We start from the raw sequence: 15,355 nt of genomic DNA on the forward strand, positions 1-15,355 counted from the left end.
TTAGCGTTACGTAAATAACCTAACTTCACGTTTCTGGGGCACTGAAAATCTGCGTGTAACACATGAAGAGCCATTACACCCGCTCAAAGTCACTGTATGGTGTGATGTTTTCGATGGAGGAGTCATCAAACGTTTTTTTTCTTCGAAGACGTCGCGGGCCAAACGGTTACTGTGAATGGTGAGCGCTACAAAGCAATCATCAACGACTTCTTTTTGCCGCAACTTCTTGAGTTGGGATTGGAAACATGTGGTTCCAACAGGGCGGTGCAACGGCACACACTGCACGTGCCGCAATCAGCATATCGATTGGATGGACGCATTTCCCGGGATGCGAGATCGCCTGATTTGACCGCTACAGACTTCTTTTTGTGGGTCTTTTTGAAGCCGCAGGTATTTGTCAACAAGCCTCAGACTCCTTCAGCTTTTAAGATCAATATCCGTCAAGAATGTGAGGACCTATCGTCGGAAGTTTTGGCCAAAGTGATAAAAAAAGTGCCAAAAAAAGGCTCAAATGACAATAAACTGTGAATGTATTCCGTAGATCGTCTGTGGAAGAAAAATCGTATGTATCATTTCAAGAGGGAAGATCTATAATCCTTGTATTTTAAAATATCTTTCATCGGTTCCAACATATATCCTTCTCGACTTCTATGGGTCAAATCTCTATAGATAAAAGCCTTTCTTGAGTTTTTTAGCTAAAATACTTTCTAAACGTTGCAACATTGAAGTCTTTTATTGGTTGTAGTTGTTCTATAGGATTTTTTAGTCTTATCAAATTCTTTCCAAATAAAAGAAATCCTTCTTTTGATGGACATGTAGCCGTACCAGTTTTTAATTCTATGTGGAAAGTTATGTAGTAAGTTACATAGTTATGGTATATAACTTGACACACAGAATTAAAACTAGCACGGCCAGAGGTTTGATCAACGAGAGATTTCTTTTATGATGGAATTTAGTGGGACAATTTTCCAATCGAAAAGCATTTGATGAGACCAAACATTGCTATAAATTCACTTTATATCGAACGTTGAAGAAAACCACTGACGTCTTTTTTTACGTTATTCAAAATTAAATTTACCATATTATGAAATAGTGTGTACAAATTGAAAGATACTCTACGAAAGACTTGAAATAAAAACATTTATAAAAAATACATGACAGTATAAATTCGACCTTTTAGTTTAATAAAACAAAGTAAGTTTTCTTTCCCTTTTGACCTTTCAGATCATGTGTTTTTTTGTTGATTTTCAATTAATTCTTTTTTCATTATAATTGTTTCTTGTATTTTTACGGTTATAACTTGTTGTTTTATTAAATATTATTTTTTTTGTTTTCATTATTATTAATAATAATAGTAGTTACACTAATAGTAATAATTACATTTTATAATACGTTTGTGTGTTTCTTTCTGTTGTTGATGTTTTGTTTTTAATATTGTTTTTAGTTTATGTGTGTTTTGTTATATGAAACATTTCTAATTTTTTATTAAATATTTTATTCGGCAATATTTTTGTTGGGTTATGTATGTACGATCTTACACAAATACAAATAACCTTGAGTTAAATTTTGGAGCGGAACAACACTTTTGTTGTTTTTATAATAATTTTTTTAATGTAATATGCTTTTTCTGAATTTTTCATTTTCTTTTTCAAAAGATCTACTATTATCATCGGCTAAATACAACATTACCTTCTGCTTGTTTTATATTTTGTTATATTTCTTGTTTTGCTTTTGTCATAAAGAGATTTGTAACGTTTGTTTTGTGTTATTGTTGTGTTTTTTTTTTCTTTCTTTAAATCTACCTTTACTATATATCATTATTATTAAGATTAATTATTATTATATCATCTACTACATTTACAAAGTTCAATGGTATTTTTGTTGTTGTTTGTTTGTTATGATTACAAATTAATACTATACTACCCATTTGTTTTGTATGTTTCATGTTTGGTTTTTTAATCGGGTAACATATGGACGAAACTTACGGGAAACATGCCACGACGCGATGGATCACCTTCGATAACACCCTCCATCCAATTTTCATCATCTGTTCGTTCGTTGAGTACAATGAGGACTTCGCCCTCCTTGAATTCCAATTCATCATCATTGTCGGCAGAGCAATCGTATAAGGCACGACAACGGCGATGACCAGCCTGCAAGTATAAGAAAACAATAAAAATGACATTAAGACAAACAATGCTGGAAGGGATCAAATGAGTTTCCTGCCTATTTGAGAAATATCTCAAAATATCTGTAGATCGACTACTTTCAATTAAAATATTTAAAAGGTGTTCTATATTTCAAATATATTTAGAAGACCTTTACGTTACTGAAATCCTTTAAGAATTTATATCTGGTTTAACTCTAATGAACATTTCTTCTTGTATTCTAAAAATTTTTCTTTTTTTCATTTAAAAAATACAAACAGAACAAAAGTATAGTAATCCATGCATTTGAAATACTTACATAGTTATATTTATTTCCTCCAGTTGTTGCTGTCAGTACACTGCCACTAACTCCGGAACCACTTGAACTACCGCCACAAATACTAAGGCCACCGCAACCGCCTCCACCAACACCACTACTACTGCATGGACCCTTAAGGAGATTATCGGGCGACGAATTAATACGATCGTTATCACTCGATGATAAATTTGATTCGGCTGAATGGTCTAGGCCGCCGCCTGAGGAATCCATATCAGTGTTCCATGACTCATATTCGGTGTAATTGGTTGATTGATTCATAAGCTAGAAGTAGAATAGAAGCAGAAGAGAAACAAAACAAACGAAATATAATTTTAAATTGCTTGTAAATTCAATTGGACATTCTACGACGACCAAGACGACGACAACAACGGCGAATCATGGGAAAAAGAGTTAATTTGTTGAGTTAAATTTCCCGATAAGTTATTGTAAAAAAGGGGAGGAAGAAACAAAATAGAAAAGGCATACAAGCAGACAGCCACAAAAAAAGAACGCATACATTAACGATTAGAAAATTAAGTAGTTGATTGATGATGGGCAAATAATGATTAATAATTCAATTGTGTTTATTTGTTTGGTTGTAACAAAACACACAATTCTCCATGAAGCGCAGCAACTTCAATGAGGGTAGAGATTAAACTTGTAAATAACAACAATCGGAACAATATAATTTTGTAATGTCGGGTTTTGATGTGTATAAATTTTGTTTATTTATTTATTTTTTGTTTCATTCTGTTCCCACTTTTGTTTTATTGAATGAATTTGCTTGTGACATTGTTGTGGACGTAAAGGGGGAAATAATGATACAGAGTATTTGTATGTGTCTGCGTGTCCGTTTAATAGCTCCATAAATTGAACGATAAACTGTTGATAGTTTGCGATAAATATCATTAAATATTATTGCCTATATAAATCTCTGCGCTATTCATGGCCAATAAAAAAAGTATTTTGTCGCCTTGTACAGAAACCTTTCGTTCTTATTTCTAACCAGATTTTCTTTCCACTTCGAATAAAAATGATTTGCAAATTTAGATGAGCAAGACGTCCGTCCGTCCATGTTAATTTGTAATCATTTTGCTTGTCAAATTTTACTGTATGGAAAGCAGGCTCCCATCTCTGATTTGTGTATATACAATGGATTTATAAACGTGAATTTTGACAATGAGATGTTGTCAATTAAATAACTTTGAAAAAATTGTAAACATATAATTGCATGACTTTACATTTTTCATTCTACCATGATTTGAGCAGTACAGTATGGCATTATTTCAAATAATCGATTAAAATGTATTTGAATCTAAGGAGATTTTTTGATATATTAATTTATAGCCTTTGCTTGTGTATTTTGGCATGTTTTTTTCAACTGGAATATCAAACACTGTTTGTTCTTTTATTTGAAGTTTTACATCCTTCTTGATATTTTAATCAAACGACTGTTCAAAGATAAACCTGAGAAAACAAGCTAGATTCATTTTACAACAATGGAATGTTTTGAGGAGTTTTGTACCATATTAAGCCAATATTTTTTCAAACTCAAAATTACAACAAATTTAACATTTTGAGATATGTGGCTGTAAATTGTTTTGTAAATATAGAAGCATTAAATGCATCATAATCTCTACATATTTTCGTCAACTCATTATCTACAACATTTTGGAGAGATGTCAAACCTAAATTCGAATTCGGTTTAGATATCGTTATCGCGAAATGCAAAAAGGCGGAACTAACAAGAAATTGAAAATTGATTTTTGGAATGAATATTGTGAATGTCAATATATTACTTTATTAACTTAGAAGAACCTTCATTGGACATGTTTAAAGTTTACATTTAAAAAGTTTTTTTTGCAACAACAATTTATATTTTAGTCAACGCCTTAGAACCTGGTGGCTATTTCCTGGTGCAACAAATCTACATAAGCATTTTATTTATAACATATATTTAGATTAGGTAAACAAGAATTCTTTCTAGAAAGTTGGAAACTTAAAGAGATATTTTATGGAAAGAAGACTTATAGTATGTACAAACCTCTCGGTACAAAAAGTATTATTGGTCAATGCATATTATAAGATTATTCCAGATTTGAAATCCGATATTGAAGAAATAATGCATTAAAACGCCATACACGTACGAGAAACTAAAATGTGATACATATAAAAATTACATATACAGGGTGAGACGACAAGGAAGTGGATGGAAGAAAACAGCAACATCAGCAGAAATGGTTTGAAAAGTAAAGAAGCGACTTGATCGAAACCCGCGTCGCAGTGGCCGAAAAAGGCTCGTAAGCTGAACATGTCAACAAATATTGAAAAATGAGCTCGAGGTAAAGCCATTGATATTCTAAAAAGTGCAAGTACTTACACCGCAACAAAAGGAAAATAGACTCATAAGAGCCAAAGAGTTGCTCCGCTTGGCCGAAAGTGGTGAACTGCCGAATTTGGTTTTCTCCAATGAGAAAACACTCGTTGTCCAGCAGTTTGTAAACAAACAAAATGATCGTGTTTTCTTGCCAAAGAGGTTAGCTGAAAATGTGCACCTTCGGTTGGCCACCAGAACTCATGCGCCGGCCATGGTGATGGTGTGGGCTGCCATAACAGCCGATGGTCGCTCTCCTCTCGTATTAATCAACCGTGGCATCAGAATAAATGCCGAATATTATCGCGAAAATATTCTGGAGGGTGTATTAAAGCCTTGGGCACGCAAACATTTTGTCCGCAGACCTTGGACATTCCAACGGGACTCAGAACGATCGCACTCAGCACGCGCCACCTAAGAATGGTTACAAAATGAGGTTCCTCGCTTCATTTCCAGCGCACAATGGCCACCAAAATCTCCGGATACCAATCCGTTGGACTTTCTGTCAGGAGCATTTAGGAAAGCAAGGTTGGCACTAAAAAGTACCAAAGTGTCAATAACCTCAAGCAATTGCTTCGCCGGGAATGGGCCAAAATTACGCAGAGTAACATTCGGACAACTTGTGACGGTTTCATTGGCCGTTTGAAGGCCATAATTCTTGCAATATTGATGCTATTTCCGACATTTTTTGCTTTCATTCAATAAAATTTAAAAAAATGTAAAAATTATTGCGTTTGACTTTGCTGCAGTTTTTTATCTCACCCTGTAAATATATACTTAAAGCCACAGCATAGGATTGAGATTCTGATATTAAAGAAATACTGTTCTACACTGAGCTGAAGTTGAAGTTGGTTTTGGTAGATTTTGGCTTTCTGCCCATTTTTGTACTCTACGGAAAGGAGAAATCCATAGGACCAAACTTTCCACAGCTTATTTTTTTGGATGAACGGATGAACTCTATAGAATTTTTGACACCTATGACCAAATTTAGACTGACAGAAAAATTTCTCAACGGTAATATAATACAAAAAGGTGAACTTGACTCATTACTTCTGTATTAACAAAAAAACATTGGTCTGAAACTAACTTAAACAAATTACAATCAATAAGATGTTTATTGCCATGAGATAACGTTTGATGTAATGTAAGCTTTGGGGAATGGTATAGTTGTTTTAATCGTTTCTCTTGCAAACTCTAAATTTTAATATCATTGTTATTTTTTAGTAATAAAAACTATTATTAACATAATTTCATTCCAAATGAAATATCATGACAATTTCTAAAGAAAATAAAGCACATACACAAATTATAAAGATCAATTGACTTTCAGATAGAATACGAAACAACGATTTCAACAGCAGTGGTTACAAAAACAAATAGCGAAATATTAGGGCATTTGAAGTTTCAACCAATTAGTAATGGGGACTCCATAGAATAAGAAAATATAAAAATACAACAACAAGATCTAATATAAAATATTACGATCCAACATAACGAAATGAGCACAAAAACACAAGAGTTCTAGTTTTACCGTTTCTTCACTGGGCTGAGACAATTTCAATAACTTATTATGTTTGCGCTGAAAAATAGTATTTTGAAAAAATAGGTTTTGTAAAAAGTATAAAAAACGAAACAATAAGAAGAACCACAATAATAAAACACAAGAATTTTCTAAATTTTTCAACAAGAAGAAGCAGGTAATTTATAGCTTTATAAAATCCTGGTAATGACGGCAACAATATGCAGACGAGTAATAGCAAGATAAAGCTTTGTTATTCCTAGAAGTGGACTTACCTTTCGGGGTGGCGCAATGGGTCCTTCATCGATTGAGCTGATACTTTCATTTGATTGGCCGTTGGATATTTCACGTTCTAAGAGGGTATTCAAAATTAATAATCTAAGGTTCCAAGGAGAGTACGGAATAAAATATATTTACCTGCAGGTGGACCTGGTGGTGGTATTTTTGGTCTTGACAATGCCGATTTATCTACATGCTTTAATGTGGGTATTTCTCCAGCTGGCGGCAGTACAAGCTTGGCTCCGGCCAAGTGTAAATTCCGATTTAATGATTCTCCACTGGGCGAACGTTTGTGACCAAATGTTGTCATGGCCGGCATAATGTGATGTCCTGCTGTTGTGGGACCACCATTTGGATCCTGTGAGACAACCAACTTATCAATACGCTCATAAAAGCTACCACCATGTGATGCTGAACTATTGTGGCCGCCGCCACCCATAATACGTGGACTGCTGTCGACGGAACGCAGTAGCGGCAGGGTACCATATGAAGCTGGATCCATTGATTGATTTTTATGATTGTGCGTTCGTATGTCATTTGTATCGAAATTTTGTGAATGCCTAGGCGGATGTGGTAATGTACCATAAAAATTTGATGATGTTGTACCGGGTGGCGGTGCCGGAGCTCGTTTCTTTAACGAGTTCATATTGGCTGTAAAGGAAATGAGAAGAATTGTTAATCAAAATAAGAAGTTAAAAAAAATAGTAAATATATTCTTAGTCTCTTGAAAAAAAAAAAATAAATAGGCAAGGAGGGCCTAGAAATCGTCTACAATTTCTGGCAAGAAATCTTGAAAATTCTTAAATAAATAATAATGAAAAAATATTCTTGAATATGAAATCAGCAGGTTTTTGAAATTTGTTTTAAAAGTCCACGATTTTTATTTAGTAGCAAAAATTGGCAAAGAATTCTTTGACAATAATAAACACTGAAGGCTTTCTAAAGATTTTTTTGGAAAGGTTATCCCGAAACTACGGACCTTTGAAGTGCTGTTCTTTAAATTGAAAATCCTCAGGGGTATGTATATAGGTGAATATGTAATATAGGTGACACTAATGGTTTCCTTCATAAAATTACTTTTCAACACCTTACATAACTGTTTCCCTTTAAGATCTCCTTCAGTTGAAGTTAGTCATTCTCACCTGTGGATGTTGATTTTCTAGCTCCTCCACCGAACTCATTGTTACTTCTTGCCAGACGGCCACTTTGGCTTGAGGCTGAACTGGGACTTGAACCACCGCCGCCAACGGCACTACTACTACCACCACCTCCAACCCCGACGCCGCTACCACTACCAACAACTCCAGCAGCTACTGCAGCATTAATGTTACCAGCACTGCCCAAATATTGGCCCAAAGACATTTGCTGTTTGGGAGATGTGCCTGCCGATTGTTGATACATCGGCAGGGTGAATTGTCGACTGGGACAATTTGCAATAGGACTAGAACTACTTTGTATTGAATCACAAGTTGAGGAACGTGAACGTAATACCGGTGAATCACCGCCGGCAAAACTGGGAGGACGTGAACGCTTCTGGAGATAAAAAAAAAGAAACGACAATTATGAAAACGTTCAAAGAAATTTAAAAAAAAAAAAACTTACACGCTCATCGATAACCGTATCATCATCCGAAAAATCTGTTGAGCCATCTTCGTTTGGCAGATTCCAATCTGTATTGATGTGATCGAAAGCACTTTTCTCACGTCGCATGGCACACTCAATCTAAAATGAAATTTTCAGTACTTCATTAATAATGTCAATTTAATTGAGAGCACAATTTTTACTTACCAATTCCTTACACACATTATGGCCCATTTCTTTGGCTATGTCCAAAGCGGTTTTATTCTGGGAATTACGTATCTCATAATCGGCCCCAGAGCGCAGCAGAAGCTTTATACACTCACGCTTATCGTGTGCCGCACACAAATGCAACGCCGTATTTTTACCCGTCACATTCAATATACTGGGTGGATTTGTGACTTTATTTAAACCTTTTGGTGGCATATTCTGTATAAGGAAATCAACAATATGCAGCGTACATCCAGTTTCCCGAAGGACAGCCAGATGTAGTGCCGTAACACCATCATCCCACGAGGGTAAGCAACATGTGAGATCTGCACCCTCTGCCCACACTTGCAGCAGTTGACTCATATCGGCATTAACCACGGCCTGTTCAAGATCACAGCGTAAATCATTCTCATCGGCACATGTACGCATCACATATCGTTTTGCCACATATTTGGCACGTATAAAATCGTATCGTTGTTCCCTGCGGACAAAAGGTGGTTATTTCCCAAATACTTTTCTCCATCAAAAAAAGCTTCTCGACAACTTGTATGTAATTAAAGTTACTATTTAACGTCTTTTTCCGTTGCTTACAACTTAGTGAAAAATTGTGTTATTAATGTTGTTAATGGACAATGTAACTTCCATCTAAGTACTATTTTATAGAAGATTAGCCTGAACAGCCAATATGCTATAACATACTAGGCTATGAAGGTTTCTTTGCAGCTTTTTGTGTAATGTTAACTTATATAAGTTTCTCTATAAAAAATGGCTTAAACTTTCTAAATTAGCATTCTTACATTGTACTATCCGGTGTTAGTTTGCCCTTGCCCAGTGTGGCTTCCATTATTTCATTTAAAGCATGATTACCCATGGCACGAGCTATCAATAAATTGGCTGTTGTTAGATTATCCAATGTCAGACTTTGTATCCGTGAATGGTGGACGCCAAGATCCCGATGGACACCGGAGCATTGAATACAAACAAGAATACCAAAATTCAGACTTATCCAGGTGACATCATTGCGTGAGCCACAGTCACAGCATTGATCATTGCCTGGCAATAATTGGACGTATCTGAAAATTAAACCAAACCCCAAAAACTTTAATAAAAATTAAAATACTTTTGCAGCACTTGGAACAGACCTGATAACAGTCTTTTGTAATTCCACCAAACTTGGACTCATTTGGGGATTTGCGTGCTGGAATGCTTTAGCTAAAGCTTTTTCTTTACAATTCACCAAAACAGCCATCCAAGCTTTTTGATCGGATTCATCTTCAGCCTGAAAATGATATGGACGATTGTCTGCACAGAAAGGAACATAATTAATTAACATATCGCTCCATCAAAGCACATATTTGGTGGGATAATACTTACAACTGATTAAATCAAAGCCTCGTTTATCATCCGGTACCGGTTTGATTTGACATGTCAGCAAATTTACTCTTGTCGGCGGTTTGGTTTCATCGGCATGACATATGTCAAGAAATCCATCACTGGTCACCCGACATCTTCGTTTTTGCCAAACTCTTCGCACTTTCCCTTCGCTTTTCTTCAATAGATGGCCGGAACGTGTAACACCATGATGTTTATCACCCTGCAGCTGATGCAGTGAATAACCCGTTCCACCTCCACCCTTGTCGGTGGGTACATTTTCCACACGTTCAAAATCGGGTGTGCTCCGCAGCAGTGTTCGCAATTCTAAGAGGCTGCGACGGTCTTCATCCTGGCGCTGTTTAATTTTATGCAATTTGTCACTTAAATCACTGATATATGTTCCGAAATGTTCGATCGTTTGGAGGCCATCTTTGAAATAGCTGTGGGGATGAAGTGAAAAGAGTTGTGGTTAATGGAATATTTGTTAGCAAGTTTTCAATATGAGTTTGCCTTCCAAAATTGTTGGATGGAAAATTAAACTTCCAACGTGTTTAATTTAAACTAAGTTGCTTTCACCCTACTTTTCTACAGAAAAAGGTGCCTTCGACTAGCGTTTCTATGGAAAAACTTGCCATGAAACATTTTTTCTATAGGAAAAATTGCTTCCCCATATTTTTGGACAAATTTGTGGGAAATGTGGCAAAAATCATCAAATTACCGAATATCGGGAGGTACCGTTATATGGGGGCTTTCAAAATATTTTTTATCAGAATACTGAAAACAAATTATTTGATTCGATATCGAAAATTTTCGATCGAAATTAATTTTGCATGGGACTTATTGATTAACAAAATCAAAATTTCAATATTAAGTTTTGCATCGAAATTTTTAATTTAATCAAGTTTGAGTTTATATAGAAAAGACTTATTCTTCTATCAGAAAGGCAGTCTTCCTCTATGAGAAATGTAGTCTTCTCACAATTTTTTTATAAGAAAAATGACCTTCCAAGCCTAAGTAAAGACGTATTTATGCTCAATAACATCTCAATTTATTTCTTGCCTCCCACAGCCAAAATACCAGACGCAATACGCCCACCTCAGTTTCAATCACCCGGTATAATTGGTGGTGTCATTGAAGAACAGCCGGCTTAAATTTTACTATTCAAATCATGCACTTGATATATAAGGTAAGACATATGGACACTTTATGCGATAAACCTGTAGCAGGCACACATACTTAGAATGTGGCCTATGCAATAGCTCGTCACTTATTTGTCTACGTTACACAGGGAGATTGAAATTGAGATTGCGCTGGTGTGATGATGGCTATGGACTTAAATTATTGTCGCATTTATTTTATCTTTTAGATGCCAACCAAGAGTGGCAACGTTCCATAATCAGAGATGAATGTAAAAAAAAAAAAAAAACAACCAATGATATCCATAACAATAAACAACATTCAATACATCATATCGAATTGATTCGCATCGTATCGTACCGTATTGTAGCAGGCAACATACTTACTTATTCAAAGCATGATAGTATTCGATGAAATGCTGCAGCAGTTCGATGCCAGTTTTTGTTTTGATTTCCTTATATTTCAATAAATACTGGAAAGAAAAAAAAGAAAAAGAAGAAAATAAACAAAAAGCCCAATAAGAGCAACAACGAATTTAAATGCAAAAAATAAATAAACAAACAAAAAAAGGAAGGTAAACAATGTGTACTGTGTGTTTTTGCACACAATACAGGAAATGAGGGAGGGGATGGGCAAAAATTTGTCCAGCTTATATTACATTAATGGATAATAATGTAATCGACTGATGGCGGTGATGGATGGACAGATGGGGAGAGACACACACAATGGGAGGAAATTTAATGTGAAACAAAAAATGCGAACAACAATTGGGAGCGATATAGAATAAAGTACAAAAATTTGTCTATAAAATGGTGTGGCCCAAGGTTATTTTAAACATTGAGAAAAGAAAAGATGTATTATATATATTTTTTCAATAAGAAGAGTTGTTTCCTCAACAAATTTAAATAAAAAAGTTATCCCTTAAAATTTTATTATAGAAAAGTTGTCCATCAAAGAAATTCTCAAATCTACATTTGAAAAAGTTTAAAAAAATTCCTGCAAGCAACTCTTCTGAGGGAAAATCTGCCTTCTAAAAGCTTATCTAGAGGAAAATATGTGTTTCAACAAATTTTCTACGAAAAAACTTGTGTTCCAAAAAATTGTTTATGGGAAAACCTGTGCTAGGCTAGGATTTTTACAGCAAAATATGTTCCCCAACAATTATTCTATGAAAAACCCGGTTCTCCAACAACTTTTCTTCTTTTCTAACTTTTCTATATGAAAATACGTGTTCCAACTACTTTTCTGTAGGAAAAACTGTTCTCTACCAACTTTTCAATAGGAAAAAATGTCCTCAAATAATTTTTCTATAAGAAATAAATCTTTTAAAACATTTGCTATGAAAAAGTTTTATCTCAGCAGTTTTTTTTATAGGAAAAGCTGTCCTTCAACAACTGTTCCACAGAAAAAACTTTTCTCCCTAAAAAATTTTCTTCCAACAACTTTTCTGTTGAAAACGTTTCATTTGATTAAGTCTTCTATTGGAAAATTGACTTCCAATAATTGTTCCATATAAATATATATCACATATATGAAGATGGCCTTCTGCCAACTATTCTCTGAGCAAAGTTGCCCTCCAAAAACTCTGCCATGGAAAACGTTGCCTTTCGCCGACACTTTTTTGAGAAAAATATCCTTTCATCAGCTTTACTTTAAGAAAAGTTACTTTTCAACAACTCTTCTTTGGGAATCATTAATTTTTAATTAACTTTTCTATGAAAAAACGTTCTAAGAACATTTCGATAGATATAGTCAATGGAATTTCTTTGGCAACAGTAGTTCTTCCTCAAAAACCTTTTTTAACCATTGGAATCGCTTACTTCGGAAGGTCTATGAAGAAGACTCACTTTTGTAGAAGCTCATCTATAGGGAAGACACAGCACCCTGTTCGTCTGTAAAGAAGTCTCCCTGACCTCAGCTCGTCCGTAAAAAAGTCTCCTGACGTCAGTTCGTCCGTATAGAAGACTCTCTGCTCGTCTATAAAGAAGATTGCCTGGGCTCAGCTCGTCTGTAAGAACACTTCCCAGCTCGTCTATAAAGAATACTACCTGACCCCAACTCATCTATGAAAAAAAAACTCCTTGACCTCAGATCGTCTGTAAATGTCCCTGACCTCATATCTCATCTATGGAAGACTCCCTTACCTCAGCCCTCTTTGAAGAGGACTCCCTGGCCTCAGCTGGTGTAAAAAAGTCTAACTGTCCTCTGCTCGTCTATAAAAGACTTCCTGACCTCACAGGCCGACTATGAAACAGACTCCCTGTCAACTCCCTTTCAACTATGCGTTAAATGTTTTGCTTCGTATTGAAAAAATTATCCTCCGAATAATTTTCATACAACTGTTTGTTGTTAAACTGCTTTCGATAAAAGCTATTGTGTCGGATCCATCCCATTGTGTTTTCATGTAAATACGAAAATTAAACGAATAACGCGAAAATTTCCATGAACTGTTTACATACTTCACAGGTCTGTAACTGATATAGTCGACGTTCTTTTTCCATTTCATCGGCCACAACAGCAGCATCGATTTCTGTTCGCACCATACCCGCCTCTTTGGCCTGGGCCTTTTTCTCCTTTTCGATTTTAATGAACTTCGCTTCGTAGTCTTTAGCAGCCTTGTCGAAGGGCCTCTTCATGTCGCCCTTGACACCACGTAGCTCACTTTTCAACATTGAATCGACCGGAAACATGACAATATTGTTGATATTTTGCATCTGGGCGGAGAAAAAGAAAGAAAAAACAATTAGCTCAGAAGAGGGTAAGAATAACGGATGCCATACTTACCAATGTCTTCATTAATGCACTCAACTCTTTTGTCACCACTGAGAATTTAAGGAATGCCGCTCCTATATCAGGTTCATCCTGATCGATTACCTTGCCGCCGAGACGTTCAAGGGCCCTCACCAGAAACATTTCATTGTCGACATGAGCTGTAATAAATGAATGAGGATAAGTTGTAAATTAATTAACTCTTAAAAGGGCATGTGGGGTATTCTTGGAATGGTAAAGCAATTAAGCCGTACATCGTCGAACAAGGTGTTGTGGTTGGTGGTGGTAGTGTTGGGTTGGGGTATAGATTGTGTTAAGTATTTTATGGAAATTAGTTTATGACAGGAGGACAGGAGACAGTGTCGTGAAGAAGGAAAATGTCACAAGATGTGCGACATAAATGACATTTTTGTTCTCAATTTGCGAGTTTGTTGATAGCAGACTATTGGGTCGGTGGAAGAAGGAATTGCCGCCTAGAGGCCTAAGAATATCCTTGCTTTTCAAAATTCATCTTAAAAGTTTTTCTCTGATTTTTTCACTGTAACATGTGTGCACATTTTACATTGGAAATTTGTTTGTAGCAGTTGGGTCGAGTGAGTGAGTGGATGCCTCGTTGTTCGCTTTACTATATGTGTTAGTGTGTATCTGTGCTACAAGGAGTATTTGAAAATAAATAAAAAAAAATCCATACTTGTATGAGTTATCTAACTATACCATAACAAGTTGTTGCAGGTGGCGGTTGTGGTGTTGATGTGTTGTTGAATTGGATAGATTGTCGTTGCAACCATGGCTATGTTTGGCATGCAACAATATGCTTGCACACACGCTTTACCCACTTGTTACTACTCAATTTAGAGACACATCCATTGCACTTTAATACATATAGGAGGTATGGTGATGGTGGAGTGGAGGTTAATTTCGCTGGAGGTGGATTTTTTATTTTTGTTTTAAAAATACTTACTATTTCCTGAATTGTGTATGGCCTTGACTGCTTTTTTCAGTTTTGTTAATCCTTCACGGTCAAATTCCAGGCGCTGCAACGAAAGAGAAATATAATGGAAAGTTTAGTATTGGTCATGTTAAGAAGGGTCAACAAATATTCTTCTAGTAAGAAGTTTTCTATATTCTAAAAGTTTTTTTTTTTTAATTTAAAGACATTTTTGATTTAGAAGTCACAAAATTAGATCTGGTACCTTAAAAGAAACACCTGGTATGAAAAGTTGTGCAGTTCTAGTTATAAGGGTTAAAGATGTATATTTTTATGTATTTTATGCTTTGTCATTTATAAAAAAATATTTGAGCAGTGACGAATCTAACTTGAAATTGCGGGTTGTGAGATAAATATGTGGCTCTTAGGCGAATCTAAATAAGTTGCCGCGCATAGGTGGTAAGTCTGAGGAGAGATTCTGGGTTTAAATGTACATGTACCAGTAATTGCTTGAAGAGCTAAACAAGCAATTGCAAATTTATTGACATTCTACCTAAACACCTTATCTTTTAAATTTCTAGAAAGACGACTACAACGACTGCTAAGACGACATATCATGGGGAGACGAAATGGTTGTAAACCTCAAAATAGAGGATCTCCTTTGGGTGCTTTATGTGGACGACTCCGCAGTGATCAAAAAACTTTGGACAAAGACATGCAA

General features: G+C 35.5%; 1 protein-coding gene across 5 annotated transcripts in view; it reads right to left on the reverse strand.

The window, feature by feature from the left end:
* Positions 1-1,776: 1,776 nt before the first annotated feature.
* The window catches only part of LOC131803706 (arfGAP with SH3 domain, ANK repeat and PH domain-containing protein-like), a 53,588-nt gene continuing 40,009 nt past the window's right edge, over positions 1,777-15,355 (reverse strand). For 4 of the 5 annotated variants that reach the window (XM_059125280.1, XM_059125277.1, XM_059125278.1 and 1 more), the window contains exons 3-17: positions 14,668-14,740; positions 13,722-13,867; positions 13,397-13,651; positions 11,324-11,409; positions 9,801-10,240; positions 9,569-9,728; positions 9,224-9,499; positions 8,427-8,907; positions 8,241-8,360; positions 7,781-8,171; positions 6,777-7,289; positions 6,635-6,711; positions 6,372-6,419; positions 2,467-2,748; positions 1,777-2,153 (exon numbers count right to left, since the gene is read on the reverse strand). In XM_059125280.1, the coding sequence (XP_058981263.1) occupies positions 1,956-2,153; positions 2,467-2,748; positions 6,372-6,419; positions 6,635-6,711; positions 6,777-7,289; positions 7,781-8,171; positions 8,241-8,360; positions 8,427-8,907; positions 9,224-9,499; positions 9,569-9,728; positions 9,801-10,240; positions 11,324-11,409; positions 13,397-13,651; positions 13,722-13,867; positions 14,668-14,740 (3,546 nt within the window). In that variant the 3' untranslated portion in view covers positions 1,777-1,955. The remainder of the gene's footprint in view (positions 2,154-2,466; positions 2,749-6,371; positions 6,420-6,634; positions 6,712-6,776; positions 7,290-7,780; positions 8,172-8,240; positions 8,361-8,426; positions 8,908-9,223; positions 9,500-9,568; positions 9,729-9,800; positions 10,241-11,323; positions 11,410-13,396; positions 13,652-13,721; positions 13,868-14,667; positions 14,741-15,355) is intronic. The other variant, XM_059125282.1, reaches the window with a different exon arrangement.

This window comes from Musca domestica, unplaced genomic scaffold (assembly GCF_030504385.1).
Source record: "Musca domestica strain aabys unplaced genomic scaffold, Musca_domestica.polishedcontigs.V.1.1 10, whole genome shotgun sequence".
Classification (NCBI taxonomy): domain Eukaryota; kingdom Metazoa; phylum Arthropoda; class Insecta; order Diptera; family Muscidae; genus Musca; species Musca domestica.